The sequence below is a fragment of the Schistocerca piceifrons genome, chromosome 7 (genome assembly GCF_021461385.2).
Source record: "Schistocerca piceifrons isolate TAMUIC-IGC-003096 chromosome 7, iqSchPice1.1, whole genome shotgun sequence".
Taxonomy (NCBI): domain Eukaryota; kingdom Metazoa; phylum Arthropoda; class Insecta; order Orthoptera; family Acrididae; genus Schistocerca; species Schistocerca piceifrons.
In genome coordinates this window covers 407,004,911-407,019,062 of record NC_060144.1, presented here as the reverse complement: position 1 = coordinate 407,019,062, position 14,152 = coordinate 407,004,911, and the positions used below count along the sequence as shown (strand labels likewise).

The window sequence follows — 14,152 nt, the reverse complement described above, 5'->3', positions numbered from 1 at the left end:
ATTTCTTTCTTTCAAAATGGTTCTGAGCACTTTGGGACTTAACTTCTAAGGTCATCAGACCCTTAGAACTTAGAACTACCTAAACCTAACTAACCTAAGGTCATCACACACATCCATGCCCGAGGCAGGATTCGAACCTGCGACCGTAGCGGTCGCGCGGTTCCAGACTGTAGCGCCTAGAACCACTCGGCCACCCCGGCCGGCTATTTCTTTCTTTGAATATTGTTATAATATATTAGATCAGTCCATAAAGGGAGAAAGCTGAGTCAAAATCATCTCTGTAGATCCTCTGAACGAAATGTTTTTGGTGCGGATGATGTTCAGCCAATGAGATTTAGACAGTGGCGGAACACTGCTGGAGACAAGTGGAGACAGGTACTTTTTGAATGGAGCACTCAGAGGAAAAATTCCGGACACTTTTACGTTTAATCTTGAAGAATGCAGACCCGTCTTTGGTAACGTGTGTTATTTGGTCGAAGGGCAATGAAGATCCGCTACAGTATTTTAACTCGTGAGATCCGAATGTACATTAGTGCAGAAGGTTTCTTTCCGCTTGCGTTACGCAACTAACAATAGACAGAGTATGAATTCTTGTTCGGTATCTCTCGTATGGTAACGTGTAAATTTGAATTATTTTGAGATGGCGAATATCTCGCGTATTGTGATCACGAAATTGACTTAGTTTTTCGTGCGTCTTGAATGACTGTTTAGCTTGGGGATTCTCCTACCATTCTCGTACTTTCACCGAGTCTTCTTTACTGCGCATGACGTGTCCGTACCATCTTAACCTGTTTTCTTGTAGTTTGTCTGAGATGGGTGCAACTGCAAGTCGCCGTCGAACGTCGATGTTTGTTGCACGGCCAAATCGGGTAAGCCCAAGGCACCATCGGAGCATATGCATTTCCATCACGTGGAGAGCCAGCTCATGCTTCGTTATCGTTGGCCAACACTGCGACCCATAAAGTGCGACTGGGCGTACCACAGTCCTGTAAAGGCACACGGCGATCACACAGGTCGGCGATCAGCTGCCGCCATTTCATGCAGGCTGTGTTAATACGGCCACGGACATCCGGTAGAATTTCACATCACTGCATATGAATGAGCCAAGGTATTTGGATTGTCCCACTTCCTTCAGGTCTTCAACAGTGACTTTGGTGGTCCAATCAGTTTGAATACTACACTCTATGTATTCTGTCTTCTTGATATTCAGTCGGAGGCCAAATTTCCCAAGTCGTTGATTCCATTGCTGCATCTGTTCCTGGAGGTCTTCACGGCGTCCGCTTGCCTTTGAAACATCGTCAGCACATAGGAGTGACCAAGGGTGGGGTGACTGTAGTCGTACGTCACAGTGTCCATACAGGATAAGCAGTAGAGGTGGTAGTGCTAACCACGATGTACTCCGACATTGACAGTAAAAGGGGGCGATATTTTGACTGCACATTGTACATTGCTGGAGACATGTCGATACATTAGTTGGACCCATCGGAAGTAGGCTTCAGGGACACTCTGAGATCGGAATACATGCCAAGTAACCTGATGTTGGACACGGTCGAAGGCCCTTTCCAGATCTATTCTTCTCTGGTGTCCTCTACATCAATTACTGACGTTAGAACAAAACGATTTTTATTAATTCTTCATTTCTCTTCTATTTAATATTTCTGTGTATTTTGTTAATTCGTAATGCTAGCCAATGCACACACTGTTTGACTGCAGGATCACAGTTACAGGTTATTATTTACAGCGAGGTAGCTGCCAGGCATGAAAGCAGATGTGTGCGGCACACCCTAAGACTTTATGAAACTATTATTTTAAACAGAGGCATGCATTTCCCAGTTACCTAAGATACGAATAACCAAAGGCAAAGTCACAACTGATTTGCTCGTATGGGGTGCTGGTTAAATAAGCTACTGCTCAGCAGAATATCCCTTAAGTAACGTCGCAATGTGACGATGAAAATGATCAATTAACTGGAGATACGGAGAGTTTAGCGTAAAGTGAAATAATTCCAAACCACTTCCATGCCTATTGCCTCATGGAAAGGTGGGCTATCTTACTGAAAGATATCATCCTTCTGACGGAAGACATTTATCATCTACGGTTACATACTACCTCCAAGGATAGATTTCTGGTCAAATCATCAAGAGCGCGTTACTAGTTTATAGATGGTTTTTGCAGAAACGTCTTCTCTTCACTTAAGGAGTGGACTTTATAGCCGTTTCTGTATTCAAAAAATCTACCTTTCCCTTGGTCTTCCTGTATCTCTCTTTCCTCTAGATCTATAGTCCGTTAAATGTCTGACTATCCTTTCTGCCCCCATTCTTTCAACGTGTTTCTTCCATTTTGTTATCCCGTATTCTATTCTTTCATTCATTGACAACGTATTTAATTTTTGATTGAAAACAGTCTCAATTGCAAAATTGTTTTTATTAATACCATTCACGGGTTTTGCCCTTGTGAGTCATCATCAGATTACGTAAAAATATTGTAGGATAAGCTTTATCCGTCAATTGCCGTTGAAGGGCATTAAATAAGAAAAAGAATAAGAAGCGTATGTATACAACACGCGGTCGTCAAATGTCTTATCAGACTCGTGAAAGAGCTTTACATGTACTAAAGCAGGTTCAGCAACCGCGTCGGTTTTCATTCAAAAATATTCATAAGCGGTTGCTGCATTAAGTAGCTAAAATGGGGTACAACCGATATGCATTTAATTCGTTCCTTATTTCTGAATCCTTTACTTGATCTCTCAGAGAACATTCCTTTACTTTTCTTAAAAATTTCATTTCAGCTGACCGCATCTTTTTTTTTTTTTTTTGGTATTTCTTATTTACTGTCCAGTTCTCACTTAGGTATGTGAACATAAATCTTTCCATTACTTTATAGAATTTTATCTCTGTTTCTTTTCTGATTTTATTGGCTAATGTTCTATGTATAATTTGAAACTTGTTTCGCTTGTTGGAGATGTCATTATCATATTGATCAAATGGATTCCAAGCCATCTAAAATACTAATAACTTATATAACATGTTAATCGCTGAGAGTGAGATAGCTGTTTAACTGATTTTGCACTCAGCATTATTTTAGAATGTACTGTATATTTTCCTCTAAAGGACATAACTTTCGTTTTATTTTCTGCTACTTTGGAGTTAAAAACTTTGCCTGTTAAGTCTGAATGATGTGGAGCAAATTTAGATCATTCTCTTTCTTTTGTAAAATTGTTTGGTCATCAGCAAAGAGGAGTATTTACACGTGTGGTTCTTGGAATTAATTTTATTCCTGCCCGAACTTCTTGTTTCCAGTGTCTAACAATGTCATTAAATAAACTGCGTGAGGGACTGGACCCTTGTCACCCTCCTCTGTCAAATGCTATTGGTCCTGTTCTCTCTTTGACTGTATTAATCAAAATTTCGTAATACAAATACATATTTCTTATCAGTTGTATTAAATGTTTAGGATAACCCCGTCGTTCCATTACATTCCACAGCATATACTTTTTCACTCTATCGATGGCTTTCTCATGATTTGCAAATGCAATGTAAGTCTCCAGATTACGATCTCGTCGCTTTTCAGTTATCTGCCGCACTAGTGTAATATTGCGACAGCGTGATCATCCTATCTGAACCCATTTTGTTCCTTCAGTAAGAAAGCACCAGCTATTCTTTTCAGTTTGTTATTGATTATTCTATAGAGTAGCACGAAAATATTAAGCCACGTTTACGCTAGTGAATGAACACTCACAGAATAATTCACTAGTGTTCAACACCATTTGCTTATACTTGCGTAGACTGGAGGAAACGGTAGACAATACGAGAGAATGAGCATCTCAGCACACTATGAAGGGTATATTAGATTTTTTTGGGGGGTGGGGGTGGGGGCGACTACAGTCGTCAGTCAGTGCAACACTAACTATAGTCGCGATGCACAACGGTGATATTCAAAAAGGACTTCTCTGCATGGTGAGCGCATTGTTGATAATGATGCCAGCAAATTAGCGTGTCCAAATTTTTACGCGACCGTGAAATTCGTGGTGGTTGTGAACTTACCACTGAGTTGCCAGTCTACCCTTCCTTAACGTTGCTCCAAAACTTTACATCTGTTTCTATGGGCGATTTTTGGTGGCTGATCCCAGCAGTTGTGGTAAAATTTCTCTTTTTGACCCAACAAGCAGTTGTGACGTCCAGGTCCTTCCATTAGCAGCTTTCAGGCAGAAGACAGCCGAGCCATGCAATAGATTGAGGTACATCAATATTGACTTGTACACCAAACCAAGAAGAACGCATTCTGCAGGCTGTCAAAGCTATATCGGTGTAGTATATGATACGTCGTGCAGGACCACATGGGAAGTAATGCATAAGCTGATCCTGTAAGTATGTCACCAGCGCTTGGAATGCCTTTTGCCAGCAGTCACAATCACAGAAGAATTTTTACTCTATTTTATAAGCTGCAAATCCTTGTTTGTATATTCACTTCTGTTTACTCACAATGCACCATTTGGAGGACATGAAATAGCAAGTATTTGCAAACTGCGTGTCTAGAGCCATTAACATTTTCATTGCACAGTTTTGTATAACAGAAAATTATTCAGAATACTCTCGTGGATTTCTTACAATTTCTACCCCTGCAATTAAGAGAAGACGAATAGTTTATGCATGATACGATCGACGTTCGCCAGATCTCAATCATTTCGATCGCTGTCGTATGGATATGCTAATACAACTGGTTAATGCAGTGGATATTCTTAATGCAGAGTGCTTCGTCAACCTGACATGGGTATCTCCGAAGCTGTTTAACAACGTCGGTGGTTGTTTGAAAGTGTGTCGTAGTCCATACTCCGTCGACACCATGCGAAGTAGGAGACAAGTTTCCATTTTCACTGTAAGTCAATCGAAAATAGTGTGCACCAGTCGTCTAAGAAGTCTGCTGTGTCTATTCTTAACATTACACTAGATTCTGAGTTGTTTAAGTAGTGCAACATTTATCTAATTGTTTGTATACATTCTCCTAAAAACAAATTTGAATATATTAAGTAACTGATAGAGGTATATCAGAAGATATTTTCTGCCCTAAACAATTCTCAGACCATCATTTATCCACAACAAAATTATATTGACAGTTCATTAGTCATAATATAAAATACAGATAGAACTATATTATTGATGCTAATATTTGTGTAGATTTCAACAAATGCAGACTGCACTGAGGAATGACATCTATGAAGAATGATTCGTTACTGTAATAATGTTATTATACAGGGTGTTTCAGCTGCCCCTACCACAGGGTTTTATGCAACTCGCAACACTTCCAAATACCAGGTGCAATGTTGTCATATTCGTTCACTTGCTATATGCAAACTATTAGTCCTACAGAAAAAATGTACAGTACCTTAATCTAGGAAATTTAATGCAGTTAAATTTTGCACTGAGACATGTTTTTGGTAGAGGCCGTAGTTTTCCAATTATTCAAGGAAAACTCACAAAAATGACCTGCAAACTCGCTTTTGTACTCAAACTTTATTATTACGGTATGTTTTTTAATGTTTAAGTACCTCTACCTACATTTTCTTTCTTTTACAAGAGTTTACCAGCAGTTTTGTAGGTTTGTGGCTAGTAAAAGGGCAAAATGAGGTACATCTGCATTTATTTATCACATTTCCTTAAAATACTATCGTAAAAGGTGGATATATATTGTGATCTATGCCTTGCATATGTAAGATGCAACGACAGAAATGACGCAAATTTTTTGAAGATAGCACTCGAGTGTCAAATGTCTATGTGAGATGTTCTCGGGGATGGTACTCAATCGTGTGTGAAGCACATCTCCAGCCGTTGTTGGAATGGTACCTCCTCTAGCAGGACAGACATCTCGTTTGATAGGACCTGACAAATCCTTTCACCAGTCGACTTGTTTGGAAGCATGTAATCTTGTGTTAGTCTGTCGCCAATAATTCCTGCCCATACATTAACTGAAAATCGGCCCTGACGCCTTGATTCTTCATTGCCTGTGGTTTTGCATCAACCCACACTTTTTGGTCATGAGAAGTGACACTCCCATCTCGCTTGAAACCATGAAAAGTGACACTCCCACTCGCGTGAAACTAGCCTCGTCTATGAGTAGTATCCTCGTTGTGAAAAGTGGATCTTGACCACATCTTTGGAACAGCCATTGGCATAACTCTATTCCGGCATGCTGATATTGTGGCTCGCACGTTGTACATGATATGGATGTAGCAACTGTTCAAGCACGATTTCCCATACTAGAGGATGAGTAACCTCGATAGACGCCGAAATTCTACGCACACAAGCTCCATAATCTTCTCTCACTCGTTTCAACACTCCTGCCTCGACAACAGGAGTACAGATGGTGCGAGGTCTGCCACGATCCGCCGCTGTTGGAGCTATGGAGCCGAGTCTGCTAGTCACTAGAAAAGATGGCTGAATAATTATGCAGATGGTACCCTACATTCTGGGTATTTTTCAGCGTAATTAACACGGGCTCGACGGTTGCTTCCAATCGCCAGAACATCACAGAAGAATATCGCTGCCATTTCCCTCGTGGAATAATAGGTTTCCACTATCCTGGTAAGCGCAAAGATAAAACTACAACGTAAAAGCTTTTCAAAAACGTATCAAAACACAGACTGGTTCGATTAGAGCTAATGTGCGCGCTGTACTTATCCAGAACTATGAATATGGGTTGCAGTAACAACACCAACAGATGTTTACTGCATGCTGTATCCACGGACAATAAAAGAACTACACTACTGGCCATTAAAATTGCTACACCACGAAGATGACGTGCTACAGACGCGAAATTTAACCGACAGGAAGAAGATGTTGTGATATGCAAATGATTAGCTTCTCAGAGCATTCACACAAGGTTGGCGCCGGTGGCGACACCTACAACGTGCTGACACGAGGAAAGCTTCCAACCGATTTCTCGTACACAAACAGCAGTTGACCGGCGTTGCCTGGTGAAACGTTGTTGTGATGCCTCGTGTAAGGAGGAGAAATGCGTACCATCACGTTTCCGACTTTGATAAAGGTCGGATTGCACCCCATTGCGATTGCGGTTTATCGTATCGCGACATTGCTGCTCGCGATGGTCGAGATCCAATGACTGTTAGCAGAATGTGGAATCGGTGGGTTCGGGAGGGTAATACGGAAAGCCGTTCTGGATCCGAACGGCCTCGTATCACTAGCAGTCGAGATGACAGGCATCTTATCCGCATGGCTGTAACGGATCGTGCAGCCACGTCTCGATCCCTGAGTCAAGAGATGGGGACGTTTGCAAGACAACAACCGTCTGCACGAACAGTTCGACGACGTTTGCAGCAGCATAGCCTATCAGCTCGGAGACCATGGCTGCGGTTACGCTTGACGCTGCATCACAGACAGGAGCACCTGCGATGGTGTACTCAACGACGAACCTGGGTGCGCGAATGGCAAAACGTCATTTTTTCGTATGAATCCAGGTTCTGTTTACAGCATTATGATGGTCGCATCCGAGTTTGGCGACATCGCGGTGAACGCACATTGGAAGCGTGTATTCGTCATCGCCATACTGGCGTATCACCTGGCGTGATGTAATGGGGTGCCATTGGTTACACGTCTCGGTCACCTCTTGTTCGCATTGACGGCACCTTGAACAGTGGACGTTACAGTTCAGATTTGTTACGACCCGTGGCTCTACCCTTCATTCGATCCCTGCGAAACCCTACATTTCAGCAGGATAATGCACGACCGCATGTTGCAGGTCCTGTACGTGCCTTTCTGGATACAGAAAACGTTCGACTGCTGCCCTGGCCAGCACATTGTTCAGATCTCTCACCAATTGAAAACGTCTGGTCAATGGTGGCCGAACAACTGGCTCGTCTCAATACGCCAGTCACTACTCTTGATGAACTGTGGTATCGTGTTGAAGCTGCATGGGCAGCTGTACCTGTACACGCTATCCAAGCTCCGTTTGACTCAATGCCCAGGCGTATCGAGGGCGTTATTACGGCCAGAGGTGGTTGTTCTGGGTACTGATTTCTCAGGATCTATGCACCCAAATTGCGTGAAAATGTAATCACATGTCAGTTCTAGTATAATATTTTGTGCAATGACTACCCGTTTATCATCTGCATTTCTTCTTGGTGTAGCAATTTTAATGGCCAGTAGTGTATTTGTCCTTAATCGTTTACTCCATTCTGTAAGTCTTTTGCAAACACCAAAGAGCTTGCAGTGGAAGAGATGTGTTTCACAGTAATAAAGTTGAACAAATGCTCATAGCTCTTACGGTATGGATTTTAGAGCCCACTTTTACTAGACTTCCTGTCTTGTTTCCGGTGTGTACTACCACTCCCCAAAATATAGAATCATTTATCTAACACTGAGTGTAAAGTGAACCAGAAGTAGTTGCCTATCATATTAATACTACTCATTATTTACTGTTAGTACACTTTACAAAGGAAGGCCACAGGGGCTACTTCCACACGTTAATCTATATCCTGATTCGTTACACACACATCAAGGCTCTCTTTCACGATGAGCTTTGTGGAATAGGATGTGGGACTCGACTGAATTAATGAGTAAGCGCTCACAAAAAAAAGGAAGAAGAAAAAGAGTGCCAGCACATTGCCTAGCACGCAGAATTCAGCCTCCTTCCGTCCGCAACGTTCATCACGCCACTCTTAAATCCTGGCTACAGTGTCTTCTCTCAGTTCGCACCACATACCTCTGAAAGCGACACAGAAACCTCGGTGTTAGTTTCCTTTCTTGCCTTTGAGATGGCTGTTCTGGATTAATAGAAAAAAAAAGGCATTTGAAAAAGAAATGGTTTATTTGAGAGTGGTTTGGATGTGATACAGAAACTAGAGAGTAATAAGTTAGAGGCGAAGCTGTGACAGGTGCTTTTGAACTAGGAGTGCAGTTTGGCCATGGAGCAGTCTGTCCGGTGGACATCGTTGGGCCGGTCGCAGACGCGCAGCTGCGGGTTCCAGACGGTGCCCTCGTAGCAGCTGAACTCCACCGGCTTCCCGTACACGCACCGGTAGTACTGCAACACACACACACACATACAGTGTCACACATATCAACGAAGTAAGCGGACAATTTACTAGCGTTCACGCAGAGTTCTCTGAGCGCTCAGAATTGAGGACCAAGGTACGAAAGAGAGTTTTTCCCATAAACAACCAAAAAATGAGTTTTTTTTTATTGAACAGCTCATGCCGTTTACAGTTGTTAAAAATCTCTGTTAAGTAATATCTCACACCTAGCATCTTCGGCCATTATATTAAACCCCTAATGTCGAATTGCCGACACTCCAGTGCCAGATGAAGCCGTCCCACATCAAAAGATGGGTGGACTAGACACACTAGGCGATACATGGAAATGTGTCCTATCTCCATGTCACAATGAATCGATCTTCGCTGTCCAACACCATGCTCTCAGAATGAACATGTAAACTTCTGCATGCCACATCGGAAGATGAGCCTGAAATGGCTCTATAACCAGTTCATGAAAAAGAAGTAACTCGTCGCAGCTAGCTATAGATAAATTTCATTTATTATACAGTCATCGCAATTTACAGAATCGATGATGGATAAGATTAATTAGATACAAAAATCAGATGGAGAAGTTGAAAACTACAATAATTCTTCGGCTTATGGTCCATAGAAGGAAGCATAAGCGGCCAAAGCCTCTATTAGATAGGACATAACCACCTATGGCTAGCTAACATACACCCACAAGCGACAACATCGACAAGCCCCTGCAAATCAACAATATTGACTGGATATGCCAGCTGCTATTAAAGCCGATCAACAAGCTACAGCAGGGAAGTCTACAAGCTCGCACACTAACGCATAAACAAACCATCAACACTACCCTACACGGTGAATCCGATATATGACCTGTCGGACACAAGATGATGATGAACCTAAATTTTACAGGTATGCTGACGCCGACCGAGAAATCAACACCGGCACCCAGTATCAGCCGGTGAGCAACACCACCCCACAACGTCAAAGGTATCAACCTGCATGATACCCACTACTAACTAAGCCTACTCTTGCATGACCTGTCGCAAGCAGTAAGAAAACCGCTTCTGCTCTTACGACCCGACCCAACTATCGAAGAGGTTTTTTTCCCTTGGCACTTTTTTTCCGTGTCCGTAACAGACTGGAAGCGTGTATTTCCGCTCCCGATGGTCATCTTGAACACAACCTGTGATGATCAGTTGTCTCGTCACTGGTCAGCAATCCACATAACTAGTGTATGTACTTATATTTTTGTTGAATGTGCGCTACCACAAGTATTGTGCAAGTGTTGGTGTAGGAAATTTTCAAAAATGATATCTCGTAAACGTCTCGCACTAGCATCCTGCAAGAAACACCACTGATATTCTAATTAATCCTACGTTTAGTTTGTTAATGTCAATAGGCAATTTTCATTTAAACAGTGTATGTTTGCGCAAAAACACATTTTATAAGTGTTATTACAATCTGTTGATTGGCTAACAGTACGTGCCCCTGACTACCAGTCCGTTCTGTGAAAACCGCATATCAGCAGCACTTTCCATTTCTGAAATGTTTGCGGGGCAAGTTTTAGGTGATTCACCCTGTATAGGTTGAATTTGGTAAATGGGGACAAACTGCAGGAAACGGTCGCTGAAGGAATAAAAAGCAAAAAAGGTCATACGGACATCTGGCAGGAAATTCCTTCCAATGGAGATACACCCTCTTGTAGGTTCAGGTAAAGGATCTGTGACAGTGACTTCGATATCAGCACCTGACAGGTGACCCGTCAGATGACCGTGTGGAACATTCTTCGTGACAACTGCCACTATCCGTATCACAAAAAATTAGTCATTCCCTTAAAGGAGCACCGGCAATGACCGGTCGTGTTTGTTCGTGGCGCTGACCGCACCGTGAAATGAGTTTCGCAGTTTGTTCGATGTATACGACATCTCTACAAGGAAAGGTGTCCACTCGCATGCACGTAACATGGCACAAGATCAGGGGTCGTATAAAGGTCCCAAATGAGAAGGGCCGAGCACAAGTGTCACGCTTTGCAATGGCAGTCGGTTTTAATTTCTGACATCGGTGAATGGAGGTCCATCTCAAACAGTTTCCGAGCAAACGTTGCAAAGAGAACTAAGTTAAATGTACATATGGAGTGCGGGTACCTCGCAAAGTGCCAGTTTTCACAGCCGCGCGTGTAGGTCTTAAACTTGACTCTACGGCGACGGCGTTGTCGCTGATTCGTCGCATAGGCCATGGGATTTCTGTCATCCATGGTGTTCACAGATGATGCTACACTCATGAGCGGCGGGACCGTCATCCTTCGCAGCACTCATCTGCGCCTGTGGAGAATCCCCATGGTACAGAGGCAGCGAACCATCAGCACCAGTTCAGCCTATTTATTGGGCGGGGATTATTGGCGACTTCCTCGTAGGGCCAGTCATCCGTCCACAGCGCATTACGGACGAGGCATAACTGCACTTCCTGCGGCTGATCCTGCCTCCCCTGATAGAAGGTGTATTCTTCCTGGTACGAAGAGTAATATGGCTAGTACTCGATAGTGCTCCAACTTATTGCTCTCTTGAGTGGGGGCTAAAACACTAACACATACGCAGCGCTACCACTTGTATGGTGTGTTCTCATGTGTGCTTTCAATCACCGAAACCTATGCCGTCAAAGATCTTATCTACACCTTCAGGTGAGTGTAACTGCCTTGGAACACATTTCCAGCCGTATGGCAATATGATCTTTTTCGCTCCCTGGCCTCTCAGGGACGGTTTCCTTCAGTTTGTACCCACTGAGCAAATTCACCCTGTAGAAAACTAGAGGCCAGTTGGCGTAGTAGTTGATTCCGGCCATCTTGCCTTTCAAATTTAGCACATTTATCAGATGAACTTCCGAAAAGTTTCTACGCCAAAAATAACAAGCGTTATACCATGGCACTCACCTTATCAACATCTTTTGAATGAAGTAGCGAAGCTGTATCGTTCATTTAGAAAGCCATATTTGCTTCAATTACTCGTTGATGCGTGAGCTAAGAGGATTAAACATTCAACAAAATCTCGTGCTCCCATACGTACTATCGCTCGCCAAAGAGCGCGTTTCGATACCTTGAATCCATCATGAGGTAAAACTGTTATTCCATCTTATTTGACTCATTCTCCATACAACCACTGTCAGAGGACGTTGGGTGCAGGTTCTGCTTTGAAATGAAGAGACTGGTACAGGAACAGAAATTTGGCTGGCTGCTCCGTGCCAGGCAGAACACCGATGACGGAAGCAAGTGTAAGAAGACAAGACAGCTGGTGGAGGGAATGGGATGACGCACCTTGCTGCAGTCGTGGTGCGGCACGAAGTCGCCGTCGCTGCAGTCGATGGCGGCCGGCGGCAGCTCATTGTCGTCGGGGGCAGCCGGAGGCGGCTGCGTGGACGGTCGGGAGGCGGTAGTGGTTCTCCTCGTCGTGGTCGTGCTGCTCGAGGAGGAGGGGGCGGCGGTGGTGGTCGGCGCGGGTCGGCGGGTGGTGCTCTGTGTGGAGGCGGCGGTCGGGCGGCGCGTCGTGGTGCTAGCGGGGGCGGCACCGGGCTTCTTGCCGTCGCAGGGGGGCGGCCGGTCCCAGTCGGGCTGCAAAAGGGGATTCGCTTAGAGGCGCGGAACGTGAGTTTCGCAACAACGATCCGTCGGCAGACTACAAATTCATGTGTCTTCAGCTACCGCAACGATAACACAGCTCGACATGGGTTCTGTCGTTTGGAAAGTAAGTCGTGTTCTTCACTAACTTGCCAATCCTAAAAATGAAAATGATTTCAATTTTTTTCCCATCATCCTCAGTTGTCTCTGCACAGATACCCCTCCTTACAACTTACTACTGGCTTCAAACTCTACGTTATGCAGTGTAATTTAAATTCCAATCACATACTTGCAAGGTATAAGCGGCTCAGAGCTTTTAGCAGTGATCCGCTACTGCTTCTCCAGTATCACACAAATCTGAAGTCTTTAAATTCAGCTAAATACTTAGGGATTACTATTATAATTAACCTAAATTGGAACGGTCACACAGATAATGTTGTGGGTAGAGCAAACCAAAGACTGCGATTCATTGGCAGAACACTTAGAAGGTGTAACAGGTCTCCTAAAGAGACTGCTTACACCACTCTTGTCCGCCCTATTCTGGAGTATTGCTGTGCGTTGTGGGATCCGCATCAGGTGGAACTGACGGATGACATCGAAAAAGTTCAAAGAAGGGCGGCTCGTTTTGTATTATCGCGAAATAGGGGAGATAGTGCCACAGGCATGATACGTGAATTGGAATGGCAATCATTAAAACACGGGAGTTTTTCTTTGCGACGGGATATTCTTATGAAATTTAAATCACCAGTTTTCTCCTCTGATTGCGGTAAAATTCTGTTGTTACCCAACTACATAGAGAGAAATGATCATCACGATAAAATAAGAGAAATCAAGGCTCGGAAAGAAAAATTTAAGTGCTCTTTTTTCCCGCGCGCCCTTTGAGAATGAAACGGTAGAGACACAGCATGAAGGTGGTTCATTGAATCCTCTGCCAGGCATAGTAGAGTAATCACGTAGATGTAGACGTAGATCTGGTTCCGCCTGAAGCCACACTAATTTTCATATAGCTTATCCTCAACTACTACTCGCACCCTACTTTCAGTAACACCTGGGAAGATTTTGTCCACAACTACAGAAATGTGGCAACATTGCGTTGTCTGTAGGTCAGTGAAATAGAGGGGGATAGTGAGATTCTAGGCTGACGTTCCGTTATCCCAGCAGAAATCGTCTAGTTAGTGCTACAGCTGGAAGAAGGTGCTTACATGCATTGTTGTGAGTGGTTTTATTTCATTGAAGCCACGTTAAGAATATCAGGAAGGCAGCGTGTGAACAGCCCAGATACATTTCGTTGTATCTATGGAACCTACGTGATAAGTACAAGACGTCCACAAATAACACAGTTTGTGCAGAAATCATATTTTGCTTATTTCGGCATGGATCTCGTAGATCAGAACAAGCCATTTGTTTGTCGATGATTTTTATTTCTTTATGACAAAACTGACGGGAAAACAAGAAGAAAAATGAACAAAATCTTGTATCCGAACTTAGATTCGGCTATTAGACCTGTCCCTCATGGTCCAGGT

The 14,152-nt window shown here is 43.5% G+C and overlaps 1 protein-coding gene across 1 annotated transcript in view; it reads right to left on the bottom strand.

Moving 5' to 3' along the window:
• Nucleotides 1-8,801: 8,801 nt before the first annotated feature.
• LOC124804782 (endochitinase) overlaps nucleotides 8,802-14,152 on the bottom strand; it is an 87,899-nt gene continuing 82,548 nt past the window's right edge. The window contains exons 10-11 of the mRNA XM_047265108.1: nucleotides 12,330-12,623; nucleotides 8,802-9,036 (exon numbers count right to left, since the gene is read on the bottom strand). Of these exons, the coding sequence (XP_047121064.1) occupies nucleotides 8,899-9,036; nucleotides 12,330-12,623 (432 nt within the window). The 3' untranslated portion in view covers nucleotides 8,802-8,898. The remainder of the gene's footprint in view (nucleotides 9,037-12,329; nucleotides 12,624-14,152) is intronic.